The sequence below is a fragment of the Vipera ursinii genome (assembly GCF_947247035.1).
Source record: "Vipera ursinii genome assembly, chromosome: 4".
Classification (NCBI taxonomy): Eukaryota; Metazoa; Chordata; class Lepidosauria; order Squamata; family Viperidae; genus Vipera; species Vipera ursinii.
The window spans coordinates 52,058,451-52,074,805 of record NC_139514.1 but is presented as its reverse complement, the minus strand read 5'-3'; the positions used below and the strand labels follow the sequence as shown (position 1 = coordinate 52,074,805).

At 38.6% G+C, this 16,355-nt stretch overlaps 1 protein-coding gene across 1 annotated transcript in view; it reads left to right on the top strand.

The window, feature by feature from the left end:
• Positions 1–12,128, top strand: part of RUNX1 (RUNX family transcription factor 1) — a 114,133-nt gene extending 102,005 nt beyond the window's left edge. The window contains exons 5-6 of the mRNA XM_083361447.1: positions 2,728–2,889; positions 6,004–12,128. Of these exons, the coding sequence (XP_083217573.1) occupies positions 2,728–2,889; positions 6,004–6,497 (656 nt within the window). The 3' untranslated portion in view covers positions 6,498–12,128. The remainder of the gene's footprint in view (positions 1–2,727; positions 2,890–6,003) is intronic.
• Positions 12,129–16,355: the final 4,227 nt, after the last annotated feature.

Here is a 16,355-nt window from a genome sequence, read left to right as displayed (position 1 = left end):
CCAAGTTTGAAGACCCATGTGATAATAGCATCTCATTTTCATATGGTGCCATTCACAGTTGTTCTAACATCTCATATTCTGATCTTGGCTTGATATTTTTAGTAGTTATTAACTCCACCTCCTAACAAAGGACTTTAGATAAAAAGAACTTGTTTAGTTAAATCTGTATGTCTTTGGATAGCCATATTTTTTGTGGAGTTACAATTGCATGCAACAGGCTAAGTACAAAGCCAAGTCAAGCCCCTTTGATTTGGTTTTCTCAAAAGGCATTGTCTCATCACTTCAAGTGGTACAGAAGTGCTAACAAATGGAAACACAAAGTAGTGTCTCAGCTGTCACTGCAATTTTATGTTCTGCAGTCTAGAGACAGTCCAGTGTTTGATATCTGTCCAAATAGATTCTGTTTCCACTTATGTGATTTGCAAAGATAGTTCCCAGCTTTCTGGATTCATAGGACCAAATACTTTTTCTAAATATCTGCGGTAAAGTGCAGGTCAATAGTGACTGCACGTCACACAATCTTGGGAAAAGGCCGATTTGATTTAAAGATTTGGTGATAGGTGTTACATTCATGTCTTTTGTCCCTGAGGCACATTTATGCTTTTAAATCTGAAGCACTCCACAACCTTAATAGCACTAAAAATTGTGGTGATTTGAAAAGGGCTTCACTCTGTTTTGGTCTCAGAAATTGAAAATGGTTGGGTTCTTGTAATACCTTTACTCTTTTATTGCTATAAAGTCCTTCCTGTAAATATTTAAATAAATTAATAATGCTCCATTTGGGTAACTCGTTTTTTTTAAAAAAAATTTTTTACTGAACACTGATGTGCTTCGCTTGGTTTTTGTTTTAGTATATGGTGTGAACATAGCCAAAGACTGCAGAATTTCTCCCATACTGGTGTATTTTGACAGAAAACGTTTAATGCTTAGTTTTAGCAGTTGAGTAAATGGAGATTCACTATTCTGTCCTAAACTAGAAAAAGGTGAACTTACATACACCAAAATAGGAAAGAATTGTAGAATCAGAAGTATAGGGCATTTAATCTCATTTGATAGGGGACAGGAAATTTTGCCCATCTTGTACAGCTTTTCTCTGAAGATCTTTTTTAGTTAATTAGTTAAATTATCAAACTACTCTTTGGTCAGCCACAGTATTTATATTTAGGTCACAGCCTCAGGAGATGCATGAAAATAGCTCAGAATTTTTTTCCATTAAAAAAAAAGTTCAATAGAGGGCAGTTGTTGGCTTTTGTTAGTACCTAATTATAAAGCTGCTATATGCAGTTTTTAACAATGAAGTTTTTTAAATTCCCCCACAACTCATAACAGCAAAACATGTTAGGAATCCAGATGGTAAAACTAAAGATTAACTTGTCCATTTCTAGAAATTCACATGAGAAACCCAGAGTAATAAATATGTACATAAATGAAGCATACGGTACAAAATTAAATAAGGGCTATAACCTGCCCTCCTCCAGCAACCTTTACATAAGTTGTTGGTTTGTGGGATTTATTGGGTATGGTCAAGATTTGTTGATCTAGATCAGGGGTGTCAAACTACCAGCCCACGGGCCGGTTTCATCATACCGAAGCCGTGCCCACCCCATTGCCAGCAATGCAAAAAGAGTCGCGATACGTCACGTCATGTGGCAAGTTTGACACCCGTTAATTCAGTAACACTGAATAAATTAAGCATAAATAGTTACTTGGGGGTCTGACCAGGAAGATTATTAGTAATTTGATATGATGCCCTATGTTAGCAAAGAATAATTTCATATACTGATATTTACAGCTTGTAATGTTTCCTTCCCTCCTCAAAAACATCGGTATGTCTGCAAATGGAGTTTTAAAATATTTGTCTGTTTATTACAAGAACACCCAGTTTGCTATATAAGCACTCAAGGCAGCTTACAAAAATAAAACAAAATGCCAAAGGTAAAGGACAGAAAAACCAAGGAAATTCAAATTAAACTCAAGATCATTATAATTAATTCAAAGCTAGCCAAAAGGGTTAGATTTTGTCATTTGCCTAAATGTTAGGCAAGTTGGAGCCAAACGTGTATCCCTCGGTAAAGCAGTCTAGAGTCTGTTGAGGAGGAGAACTTTCCTGTGGGTCACATAGCTGAACTTCTGGCCACAGAAGGTTCTGGTACTTGGAAAATATAGGTGTCCTTGGCCACCCTTGAAGATTCCAAAATAAAATGTGCATTGTGATGCCATCAAGGAAGCTGCACCTTTTTGTAATTGTACCATGGTGCATGTCTCATGTAGGTGCCTAAGGGGCAGAGTTTGCATCCCAGTATTGCAGTTCATGTATTTTTATTACCCAAATCTTTCCCCACGCCTCACCCCCGTGGACATATCTCCTTAAAGGGGCTGTTACTGCTGATATAAGCCACTAGGCAGAGTCATAGAGGGAGACATAATCCTGAGGCCCTTATTCTGACAAAGAGAACAAATGTTACTGTGTTCCATTCAGCCAATATGATTTTAGTGTTTTGTGATCTATTACTCGTGGAATGTAAAGTATTTATACTATACTAAGTGACGTTTATAAAAGAAGCTCATTGCTGTAACACAACAACCAGCAGGCATACATTTTGTAACCATCCTTGCAAGAATAAATAAATCACATCTAGATGATTCACCACAAATTGATGTTCTATGGTTAATGCTAGATGAAGACACATATTTCACCATTCTTCACATCTATTTTCCCCATTTCAGATACGAGGCAACTTCAGCCATCTCCTCCTTGGCCTTATGATCCATCCTACCAATACCTGGGATCAATTGCAACTTCTTCTGTTCATCCAGCCACACCCATTTCACCCGGAAGGGCTAGTGGAATGACCTCTCTTTCTGCAGAGCTTTCAAGCCGGTTAACAAGTAAGTGGCTTGGAGAATTCTGTCCCTTGAACAAGTAAAATGCTGCAGCTTTTTGCATAAATTATAGTGTCAAGCTGTAATATAATTCAAGAAGAGATTTGGTTCTACCCTGCTGGATTTCCTCTTCCCTCCATAACAATTCTTCTGACAGTTTCCAGACCAAAAAGTATTTTGTGTTTTGTTTGGGATAAATATAAAGAAATTAAAGTGAAGAAAGGAATTCAGACCCAAGACATTTGTGTAGCCAGTCAGAGAAATGATATTAGCAGAATAATACTTTACTCCCATTTTTAAAACACCAAGTTAGGGAGCCAGTATGTTGTAGTGTTTAAGATATTGGACTGGCACAGGGGGTGAGGGGGGAGAGGGTGTTATAGTCAATTTTCAAGAACAGAAGTTGATTGGGTAACTTTGGGCCAATCACTTTCTCTTAGCCCAACGTACCTCACCAAGGGCTGTTTTGGGAAAAGAATGGTATGCATGCTGCCTTGAATTCCTGAAAAAAATGGGATCTACATTGGCACTTAAATGTTTGTGAATCTTTTCCAGTTTTCAATATTTCAAAAATATAACCTAAAACTTGAGCTGTTTTCCCCAAAATCCTAAAATTAGATGCTAGCTTGGAACACCTTTACTGGCTTCAGCTTGAATAAATCACACCTGGATAGGGATTGCTAGTTATTGTTGTTGCATGATATAAGAATAGATAAGCTTGCCAGTGATTTTTCATCCTTTTTTCTTCCCATCAGCATGATGGAAAAATTCTCCTGCTGATTTATCCCAGTCACAGGCACTGTGTCACTATTGTCCCACAACCCTGTACCCCACAGCCAATTCTCTTTTGGCTTAGGTACAGCACAGCTCAAATTGCAAAAGTTCCATTGTGTGATTTCCAACGCAGCATTTCTATACTGCTTGGAGGCTGGCTGTTTTCACATTCCTCACCCTGCCCTCTGCTACCTAAATTTGAAGGCTTGGCTTATTTTATAGATTTCATCCATACCAGTGGGCTCCATCGTAATCTTTCAACTCACTTTATCAGCCCCTAAAAATACATTCCATTTTTCCCTGCTCTCTTGAATCAAAGGCCTGAAATTCTGCCTTCCCCATCTTTTATCCTCTGGGCTCAAGCAAACTCAAGCAAAAGATCTTCATCATCTCCCTTTCCCTTCTACAAGGCAACCTGTAGCCACAGTTGCAATGGTTGAGACGTGCATCTGGATGCAAAACAATGGCATTCCTGACATCACTGCTCCGTTTGTAGATATGTGCGGCAGTCGAGATGCTCCGCACGTGACATTTCTATTACTGTACTTCCCTGCTGGATTACAGCCTCACCAGTTGAATTTCTGCCTGTCACAGCTGCCTACAACAGAGCACAGGAAAGCTTCCCAGGGAAAAAAATGGCAGTCCTCTTTACAACTGGCATTTAAACTTGAAATCTGATCTGCAAGGGAGGCATTTCCAGGTGTTCAGTAGTATTGTTAAGAAGAAAGGCAGATGGTGATTATATAGGGCACATCCAAAATTACGACTATAGGCTGTCACAGAACCCTTCTGAGAAACTTGTTGAAGGATATCAAAGTCTGGTTAGCCGACTGACAAGCTTTCAGAATCTGACAGGATGGCATATTTGCAGCCCCCTTTTAATCCAGTCGCAAGGCAGATGGTTTTTGCTTTCTTTCTCCTACCTTTCTGACTCTTTCCCTTCTGTAGGCCGCACATTCCTTTTAGGCAGACTCCACACTGTGTCTGAGGAGGGCTTGCCATGAGGAAAGGTTGCTTTATTGTTATTTTAATGCTTTGTAATAGCTGGCAAGGAAGGGAAGCCAAAGTCTGTTAACTGGAGCCTGTCTCCTAGCTCTCTTTTTAAGAGGCCATTATCTTTCATCTGTGAGGGGGGGGGAAGGCCTTGGAGGGGAAGTGAGAGTTCCTCAATCAGCAGAGGAGGGGAGCTGAAGTTCATTATTTCAAAAGGGGAACAAGCTATTCAAAATGCTTTTAGTTCCTAAATTTATAAACGTTCTGAATTTCTGTTGACCAAGCAGCCAGTACTCTCTAGTCCAGATGAAAGGAGTAAAGAACAGAGGAATGAAGTTCACAAATTCTTTCATAGTATATGTCTGTGTCAGTGTATCTGTATGTGCAGACGGGGGGGGGGGGGGAGGGGTGTTTGACTCCTGGCAACAGTCTGGACTGGGAGGGAGGGAGGGAGGCAGGGAGGGAGAGAGAGAATCAAAATATATTTGATTTTATATCAAGCAAAATGTTGATTATTGAACCCAACTGATGATTGTAGCAAAGAAATGGCAATTTGAAGCAGGACTTGTGAATAGAAGGACAAAGCTGAAAGCAGTGGTCACTTTCTAGGAACAAAGTCACAGTTTTCTCATTAATTAGATCTTAAGCAAGATTACTGAATAGAGAACTAAGGTTACATTTATGAATTTGGTGGTTAGATGTAGGACTTTAACCCTGGGTTTAGAAACAGAACACCTCCATAGTACAACTATTATAAGATTGGTAAAATGTTATTCATATTCGTGTCTCCAGTAATAACTAGACATGTATACTGTACTTAATTTTCTATATTGTGTATGCTAAAACATACTGCGGAGAAAAACCCTGTACCCTAGAGATCACGGCTAATTTATTATTTTTTTCTTAAGGCATACATTTCAAAATCATTCAAGAGCATTACAAATGCTTCATTGTTAATAGGCAATATTTAGTTTTGCTACTTCACGTTTGTCAAATCTAATTTTCTGTTATCCAGCACAATAATTGTGAATGTGATACCTCAAATAAATTACTTCAGGCAAGTGGAAAAGTGTATCTGCCATTTTGTGCATGCCTAAAAATTTCCACTCCAAACAGCATCCCCTTTACAGAGCCACAGGCCAAAGACTACCAAAGATATGCAAAACATTTTGCTGCTGATAATGAGGTCTTGTCCACATTTATCGGTTGCACATATGCAAAACTGCAGGTAATCAGGCTACAAGTCACGAGGGCCACCTGCGTATCTGAGTAATTTCTCTTCAATGAGCTAAAGTCATGTCTTTTACTTACCGCTCATATCTGTTTATGTTTATGTCCGTTCTCCCAAACCAGGTGCTTCTGACCTAACAGCGTTCAGTGATCCAAGAGTAGGAATTGATCGTCCATTTTCTGCCATTCCTTCCATTTCTGATCCTCGTATGCACTATCCTGGAGCATTCACCTATACTCCAACCCCAGTCAGCTCAGGAATAGGAATTGGCATGTCCGCCATGACCACCGCCACCAGATATCACACATACCTACCGCCTCCTTATCCAGGTTCTTCTCAGGCTCAAGGTAGCCCATTTCAGACCAGCTCTCCTTCGTATCATCTCTACTATGGAACATCCGCAGGATCTTACCAATTCTCCATGATGTCCGGTGGTGATCGGTCTCCCCCACGTATTCTGCCTCCTTGCACTAATGCTTCCACCGGATCTACTTTACTCAATCCCAACCTTCCAAACCAAAATGATGTTGTGGACACTGAAGGTAGTCATAGCAACTCCCCCACCAATATGGGAACCACGGCAAGATTAGAAGAAGCAGTCTGGCGACCCTATTGAATTATTATTACAGGTGTCTATTCTGATAATGTCCGTGATTTTATATGACAAATGAGAGCACTGCCATGTTTATCTTTCACACAGAATAGCAATCAGTTCTGAAGTCAGTATGTCTGGAAATATTGCTATGATGTTTTCTCTGATTGATATTGCTCAGTGAAGTGATTACATTCTCATAGACTTTTTCCAAGTCTGAACTTCAGAAAATAATAAAGGTTTAAGATAGTAGTGTTGTTCACTCATGTTGGCTATAAATATGGAGAAGGATAGATACCCAGTATGTGTCCAGAGTTTCAGACTTTGAAATTTAAAGTATTTTGTTTGACGTCTGGTGCTGAGGCATTCAGTCTTACACAATCTTAAATAATTTAATCAATCATTTCGACTTGTAAGTTAAAAGGAAGTATACAATGATTCTCAAAGAGAAACTGTGAATGCTTCTAATTTAGCAATGCTGTGAATAAGAGTTTTTATATCCTGGAAATAATTTTTTAATCAAGTTGTATATTCCAAAGAATACAGGAATTGTTTTTATTTTTATTATGTTTTTGAGCTGCAATTCATCCTTCTTTGTGTATCATCTTCCTTTATTGGCACCTTAAAATTTGCAGAAAGTTTTAATCCTTTTTTTATAATGTGCTCGCTTTTCTTGTACTTTTGTCAGCTAAATGCATCTACAAAAGCCTCTTTTCTAGAAAAGTAATTTAATTTTTTTAATATAAAGGAGTGACAACCTACAGTCCTTCTCAACTACTGAAAAAGTACATGATAAGTTGATCAATATTTATGCTCTGCATTGAACTTTTGTATGTGATGCTTTTATTTAAATAATGCTTTGAAAATAAGCACATACATTTTGTAGCAACCAAAGTTTAAAATTATTACATATAAAATGGCTGGAAGACTTATGGATAATGTGACTTAATTATTTAGAAATATTGTTTACATTTAGCTCCATTTCATTCTCATCAATAATTTAAATGAAGTCACTTTTGTCCAATTGAGAAGCCAGGTTTCTTTTAAAATGTTATGATGATATAATGTCTTTGAATAAGAAGTTTAGGTTGTATTTGCTGCATTTGGATGCTGACTTGGTCACTGGAAGCAAAGGTTTGTCTCAGAGTATATATTTCAGAATTTCTCATACAGTGTGATATTTATATTCCATCAACTTTCTTAAAGGCAACATAAGTGGGGGGGAAAATCAAACAACACAGCTAAATATTATCATTCTAAATGATTATTAAGTTCCACATTATGGTCAAAATACGATACACCCCAGTTTTCTCCCTTGCCCTAACAGGAGATTCAAAAATTCATTTAAGGCTGTGTCCTAGCCACAATCCTAAAGACCCAAGTTCATTGAAAGCCCTCCCCCCATATGACACACAATCCAAGGGGTTTTATAGCAATCTTACATAATTGAAGTTTAAAACAAAATAATAACTTAAGTGTGGGATTCTTCATTCTAGGCATATGTTCACTCACTCATCCTCAGCTACTTTGCACCCTTATAAGAGGGGTGGGCAACGTTGAGACTACTGAACCTGTTTTTGGTCACCTGGGTAACTCCCCAAATTCCCACTAAAATTCAGGTATTCGAAATATTCACATATTGTGATTTTCAGAGGAAAATGAATAAAAATATGCTACATTTAAAATGCATTGGGGAAGGGAGTGGGGCAATCCAAATGTGTAAAATAAGATCAAAAAACCTCATCTACCACTTCAGAGAGGTGATTTCATCACTACCTGGATACCAAGGTGTAATTTATGGACACACAAATGTCTGTTCGTAAGGTATAAAGAAAAATGCAGATACTTTCTCTCCCTGTAGGAAAAGCATCTCACTCTTTCACTTTCTATAAGTAGATAGAGGCATAGCATATATACCATAAAGTCCTAAGCAGCCCCACCCTGACATCTTTCCCATATTCAAACTTGCAGTCTTCCGTGGATGCTTGTGGTCCAGAAATAAACTCTTGAAGAACAACTGGTTCATGTGGAATGTGGGCCTCACATCTGTATGTGGTTTTATGTTTGCATATCCCACCCTGTAACTTGGTGTGCTTTTTTGTTTGGATTTTATAAAATTACTTAACCTGGCAGTTGTTTAAAAATGGCATTGTTTGCTAATATATCTCAAACATACAAAACCTTACTTTAAATTAAGCAGCACTAGTTTATGTGGGATCTGAATACAGTCGGACTCCTTAAGACCACCCCATGCTCTCAATTTCTACCAGAAGAATTCATATCTGGGCACATCCATTAATAATGTATAGCACGCTTCTCTTCCAATTTATGCAGAAAATAAGTACCCTCTATATTTACTTGAGAGTAAGCCCCAATGAACACAATTCACTAGCTTCTTCCAGAAACAGACTGGATTAAATCCATTTTAGCACTCTTATGTTCTGAGAATATAACAATAAAAAGCACTGAGGTTGAGCTGGGTAAAATTCTGGAGAAGCCAATAAGCTTTAAGTGCTTGGTTGGCATATGCAGTGTTATAGATGTCAGCCAGGTTCAGATGAAAAGTTGTAAAAGGCCATGGGTAAGCACTTTGCATGTATTCAGAATGCACTAAACTTACAAGAATTGGGGAAGCTGCCTTACACCAGATCAGGCCAATTGTTTACATAGTCCAGTATTACCTACTTCAGAATCAGCCAATATTTCTGGCACTGAGCACCATTGGCAAAATCTTTAGCAATCTCATAAGATGTTGCTGTAATTTCACAGGATTCTCATGACGTTTTCAGCAATTTTAAATATTGCTTTAATTTGAACAAAAGTGACTTTGTGAGGTTTCTAGAGGATACCATGGTGCCCACTGACACCTTGTTACTGATACCCGATGTGCTGTCAGTAACAATTTTCCATGATCAGACGTTTTTCACAATGGTTGCTAACCATCCTTTCAGTTGGCAATGTCAGCGATTTAAGGTCAAGATCCTTCTGTATGCAAAGTATGTGCTTCACCAGTCAGCTATGACTCAGTTTTTGCAGGTGTGCTGGTTTCCTCTTACATGCGTTCTGTTCTATCCTTTTTTGTAAAGTATATCGTAAACATTCAGAAAACAGTGCAGTAATGTAGGAAGGTCTGAAGTTGAGAGCACTACATCTAATGTTTCAACTATTACTTTTTCATACCTTTCAGCTATCTTCCTGGAAGTAAATTCATATAGCCCTCCCTAGATTAAAATGTAACAGTACTAACAATTACTTATTTCTTACTTTATTGTGTTAATCCTTTATTAGCCCTGGTGGGCTCTTTATGTAATATTTAAGATGCCCTAATTCATTGCCTTCCTCTCCCCCTCCCCTGAAAACTAACCAGATTTGCTTTTCCAAACTGTCTTTCTCATGACATTGTCAGTATTAGAATTTGAAAGGCAATTAGTCACAAATGAATGCCAGTGAACTTTAAAAGTGTATATTCAAGATTTCAAGTATGAATTTGACCATAAGACACAGAGAATCTACATTTTTTTTAACTAGCTATCTTCCAGATGTGTTGGATTTCATCTGTCATCGTTCCCATCCACTTTGGATAATTGTAATGGTTTCATAAATATTTTCAGTAGTTGGGGGGAGGAAAGCACTTCATTGGACTTTAATTTTATAAGACATTGATCACATTTGATTTTATCCTGCAAAATAGTGATTTGTAATTAGAAATACTAAAACAGAGTTACTCCTAAAGATAGGGCTTTTGAAATATACAGACATCCCATGATAATAAATTGGTTGAGTTTCTGTTGGATCTCATTCAGAAGGAACAGTTGCAAGGTGATATACTTATAATCCAGTGTTTTTGCCTGCCTTTAAATAGTATGCAACCTCTGTGATGCTTCCACTTTTGGAGCAGTGGTTTTTATGACTGCATTCTGTGAAACAAAATGGCAGCCATATAACACCAGATTACGCTAAATCTCTCAAAGAGGCCACCTCAGAGGAAAATTCCTGTTTTAATGAAACATAGTTGGGTAGACTTAATTTAGGACTTATTAGTTCCGTGCTTGGAGTGCTTTGTTTTCCTAAAACATAGAATCAAACTTGATAAAGCTGATTACATATTAAAGTAAAACTCATCTGGAGCCCGGTAAAAGGTATATAATAATACTGCCTTTCTCAAGCAGATGTTTTGAAGATGTGCTTGATTTCAATACTGATCCAAAATTCTGGGCATCAAAGTCAACAAATATTTGGAGAGCATCAGCTGTTCTATATTCTGTATAAATCAATTACACATTGGAGTTCCTTTTGATCCTGAAAAAAGCTATTCCTTTTATAGCAATTTGTTTTATTCTTCTGTCTGATAATTTTTTTTCCTCCAATTCAACAATATTACCATCTTGTAAAACAGATCAGGAAGTACTGGCTTAGTAACAAATAGTGATTTCTTTATTGAAATGAATTTGATTTTAGTTGAACTGAACTGATTTTTTTAAAAAAATAACATGGGGCTATCAAGATTCATAACTAAGTTTATAAACATACTTATTTGTAAAAAGTAAAACTTATTTCAAGTGGCTATATATTTGAGGTAAAAAAACCTCTTGATACTGCTGTTGAAATAACATTTTTTCTATGTCATAATTCAGTGGAGTAAATGGTTCTTATTTATTTCTGCATATTAAGATCTCTATCAAAAGACCAAGCTGATTTCCTACAGAAGACACATAATTATAAAGTATTCATTACTGTCCCCAGAAGATTTTGCTACAATTGCTTTTTTAAAAAATCCAACCTTTGTTTTTAACATTTTGCCATTCTGTCAATCTTTTCTTGATTTCCCTTGGATAATACTATCCACTAATTATTTTGTTCTACTTGTGATAAAAAGGTTGTCATGAGACTTAATTGTATTTATGTATGTAAATAAGTTTTAAAGGCTTCATAGAACATATTGGTAATGCTTGCAAGTATTCACATTTTCCTCCTTTACACCTTTTCTGAATTCACTTTTCTTAAATACTGTAGAGAACTTTCTTCCAACTTAATCATTTTAGGTTTTGAGATGAACTGTTTTAATTACTTTGTAAACAGTTAAAGCATGGTTTTATGTGGCACATTGAAATATCTTTGTGGTTGTTTTTTTTTGTTGTTGTTGTAGGAGAATGTGCAAGCAACTGTGGGTTATTTGTGGTATTTGAAAAGTAGCAGACCCAGGTTATAAAAGTGAAATGTTTTCAGGAGATGTGAAGTGGTAAATCTGATGAGTGAACAACATAAATAGCAAACTGGGCTGCTTTTGAGAACTATGTTAGGATATGCGAATTCAACTTTTCCTAGGTGTATTTATGATCAGCTTATACCGTGTACAAGAATTGACACACCTTTTCCTGATATGGCTATATGAATCACTTTTAGAAGGGGTTCTCCCCAAACAATAGTGTTTCTTCCATAGAGGAAGAACAGTCCATTTTTACCCACTCAACTATGTCTCTAGTTGCATAGGCCCTTCTGCATAACAAGGCCAATGTGTCCAGAAGAATTGTGAGTAGCATGCAGAGCAGCTGGACTGTTGCATTACTTCTACTGGAAACTTGCTTTCTTTGTACCGTAACTCTTCTGTACATTCAATATTACAGTTAGTATCAATGGCAAATAAACTGTTTGAGAAGTATATAAGCACTAGATTGTTTCATTATTTCACTGAAGTTTGTGAACCCTAGGGTGGTGCTTTGATTACAGGGCACACAGGGGTGTCATATATGCCATATGGCAGATATGTCAAACACAAGGCCCGGGGGCCGGATCCGCCCGCGAAGTGGTTTCATGTGGCCCGCGAAGCCATCCTGGAAACAGTGAGGGAATGGCCCCCACTGCCTTGGCCCTGGCCCAGAGACCCTCAGATCTGTCCCACTCCTGCCCAGGCCCCCATAGGCACCCTTGATATGAACGATGTAGAGCTGGCCACGCCCATCCAGTAGGCCACACCCACCCTGGCCACGCCCACCTGGCCCCCTTGAGGGCAACCGCAATGCTGATGTGGCCCTCAATGAAATTGAGTTTGACACCCCTGCCATATGGTGTCTAGCCAATCAAAGAAGTTCAATGTCTCTCTGGGGAATTTATTTCACTGGTAAACCAGTTTCTGCTAATTGTTCTGGCACTTACAAGAGCCCCAGAAGAACAGAGAAGATCAATCTCTTACTCATCGTAAGTTTGGAAACTCCCAGAAAAATGGAAATCTTGCTGTCTGAAGAACGTTTACATTTCAGTTTGATGAGGAAAAAAAAGCTCAAATGTTCCTTTCCTAAAGTTTCTTTTATTTTTATTTTTCAGGATGTGCTCTTAGTAACCAGATTCATATCAGTCCAGGATTTGCCCATAGTTCCCAAAGATTATGACACCTGAGGCAGAAAAATCCACAAGTATCTTTCTATGGGAATACGTATCCATGAATACATTTTCTTGACATCACAGTACCTCCACTCAGCTTTAGACATCTGCTACATTCTACCAAACAGCAGAGCTGCCGTTGACCCTCAAGTGATGCGTTATGCTCTGCCTTTCCCAGCCCTGTGAGACATGGTTGCCAGTTTGCTTCCCGGTGAAATTCCAGGTGCTGATCATTATAAAGTCTTGCATGGCATCAAGCTTGGTTACTTGAGGGATTGCTTATCTCCCCTAGCATCTGCTGTCAGGATTGGCACACTCTAGGATGCTATGATTAACCAATGCCATATATCAGGACACATCTTCCCTGTAACAGCACTTGCTCTTTCATATGAGGTTCCCCCCTCCCAAGATCCAGGTGGCCCCTATTCAATTTATGTTTTGAAGAGGCCTAGTTCTTACCCCAGGGGACGCAGTGGCTCAGTGGGTTAGGACGCTGAGCTTGTCGATCAGATGGTCGGCAGTTTGATGGGTCGAATCCCGAGTGCCACGTAACAGAGTGAGTGCCTGTTACTCGTCCCAGCTTCTGCCAACCTAGCAGTTTGAAAGCATGTAAAAATGCAAGTAGAAAAAGAGGGACCACTACGGTGGGAAGGTAACAGCGTTCCGTGCGCCTTTGGCATCTAGTCATGCCGGCCACATGACCATGGAGACGTCCTCGGACAAGCGCTGGGTCTTCAGCTTTGAAACGGAGATGAGCACCGGCCCCTAGAGTTGGAAACGACTAGCATGCATGTGCAGGGGAACCTTTACCTTTACCTTTTAGTTCTTACCCCAGGCCTTTGGTGAAAGGGACTGAAGCCCCCTTTAGATGGTGTGAGTTGCTTTTATTTGTTTCATTCAGGTTTTGCCATCTTTACTCTTCATTTTTGTTGTTTGCTATTTTTTTATTTTAACCTTTTAACTTGTAATTTACAACTTATAATTTGTAAACGATCCACAGTTCCTGGGAATCAGACAGCATATTAGTATTATTTTGGTTGCTGACACAGTCAGCAACCACAGTCAACTGTATTGTTTATTATTATTATTGCTCGTACAGAAAACCCCAGAAAAGAGAGAGTGATATCACTTTATGATGAGCAATTTCTGCAACAAGTTTACATCCCAGTTTATCTTCAGAACAAGCTAGTGAGGTAGTTTAGGCAAAAAAAAAAGTTACCTAGTCAATTTTGTGACTAGCTGAGGATTATATATTGGACTCTTTTAAACATTCCTCCATCTTTATTGCATTTCTTCCTTTGGTGTCTGTCCTTAGTTCTCACTGAGATCAGTGAACAAAAAATGCTTACTTGCATTTGAAGCATTTGCTATATTTAAAGAAGCAGCTTAGCTTCAGAAATGTTTTATTCATGACCTCACAAGTTTGCTCTCTTCTTTAAAACTGCAGAGACCAAGATTTCCCAGACTACTATTAATCAGTTCAAGACAATGTCTGGGAATAGCAAAAATTGTAAGAAAAAAAAGGTAAAATAAAGGGATAAAACACAAGCTTTAAAATAAAAGATTTTTTTTTAATCTGACAAAAAAAATTGGTCTCCAACTTTTGGAATCATGGTATCATTGATTTAATAGGCAGTAAAACTCATCTCTTTCTCAACATGTCAGCATTTTCCCTTCTACATGCCAGCTTTACAGAATAAATTTAATTTCAGTCTTGCAGGAAAGCTTTTCCTTAATTTTTATATTGACAAAATGCCATATTAATTAAAAAAATGATGGTTTCATGGTTCGTGAATAAGGCACTTAGGAATTAAGCAAAATTCCTTCTCAGTTGAGAACCTTGGCCCAGTTCAGATAAATAGATAAGTACAGGTACGTAGTAGCTGAGATATTTAATGCCTGGAGTGGTAATGTCCATTTTTTCCTCTCATTTAACACTTGAACTTCCACCATAAAAGATACCTGAGTCATTGGTATGTGCAGTTGTGAGAAGTGCTATTCTGTAGCAATAGCAATAGCACTTAGACTTATATACCGCTTCACAGTGCTTTACAGCCCTCTCTAAGCGGTCAGCATACAGCCCCCCACCGAACAATCTGTGTCCTCATTTTACCAACCTTGGAAGGATGGAAGGCTAAGTCAACCTTGAGCTGCTCAAAATTGAACTCCTGGAGTGAGATGTGAGTACTGCATTCTAACCACTGCGCCACCGTGACTCTTATCCACTGCGCCACCATGGCTCTTATAGCACTAATTTGGGTGTGAGAATAAACCGGGGATGTGGCTATCATATCCATCCTTCCAGCTGCATACTAGCATCCCCTCTTGAGCCATCAGTCTCGTTATAAGGATGATATAGATACAAGTTGATAGTCCTGGGGAATTTCAACATCTGCTATCTGAGTTGAGGGTAGCTTGAGAATGTCATAAGGAAGTGAGGTAAGATTTGCCTAACATGAACATAGATTCCTGACCCTGAATAAGGACAGTCAGAAAGGGGATAGGAAATCAGATTCAGGCATGGTCAGTGCCTCTCTGAGGGAGTGGGAAGCTCCAATCCATCAACTTTGAAAGACTTGGGGCCCTACCATCTGCTCAGTTGGTGTATTAGTTAGGTCAGAGGCCTTGTCTGGAACAAGATGCAGTGAGGATGATGGTGCATGTCTTTATCCCTCAAATTCTATATTGGACTTCCTTTAAACACCATACATAAACCTCCATGATCTAAAATGCAGTGGCTCACAGGCCTATTGGAAAGTCCTACAACTCACAACAATTGTTGCGAAGACTGCTTTGGTTATTGGTATTGTTAAATAGCGGGTTCTTTGGCGCAGGAATGAAGACGCAAAGCTGAGTACAAGGTAACTCATAGTTTATTTCGTGTAGAAACTGTACTGGGGAAAAGGCTGTAACTAGCCGCAATATATAGTTTAGCCCCTAGGCGGCAACCAATAGGTTTGAATCAACCATTGCCGCCTGGAGATAGCCAATTGCAGCACAGGAGACTTGTAGTCTGGGTTGCTGGAGAGCCGTTAGCTGTTTCTGAATTCAGTTCAAGGTGCTAAATTACTTTCTATAAAGCTCAAAATAGCTTAGGGTCTCAGTAAACCACCTTTCCAAAATAGATTCCACCATCTCAAGCTGAACCATTAGGCAGCATCTGCTGACTGTCCCCAAATATGACAAGGTATGAAAAGAGAGGGGGGGCATTTTCTTTGATGGCTTCAGTATCTAGAACAACTTGACCTGTAAAGCAAAGTTGGCTTGTACTCTCATTCTCTTTCAAAAGTTAGTGAAAATTTGTTGTTTCAGAAAGTCTTGGGAGGTTAATTGTATAGGACATCAGCACCAGAACAATTAGTTCTACTGTTGTATTATCTCTATCTCTATCTGCCTCTGCCTCTCCGTCTCCCTGTCTGTCTGTCTGTTTGTCTGTCTCTATCTGTCTATTTATCTATCTGTCTGTCTGTCTGTCTGTCTGTCTGTCTGTCTGTCTGTCTGTCT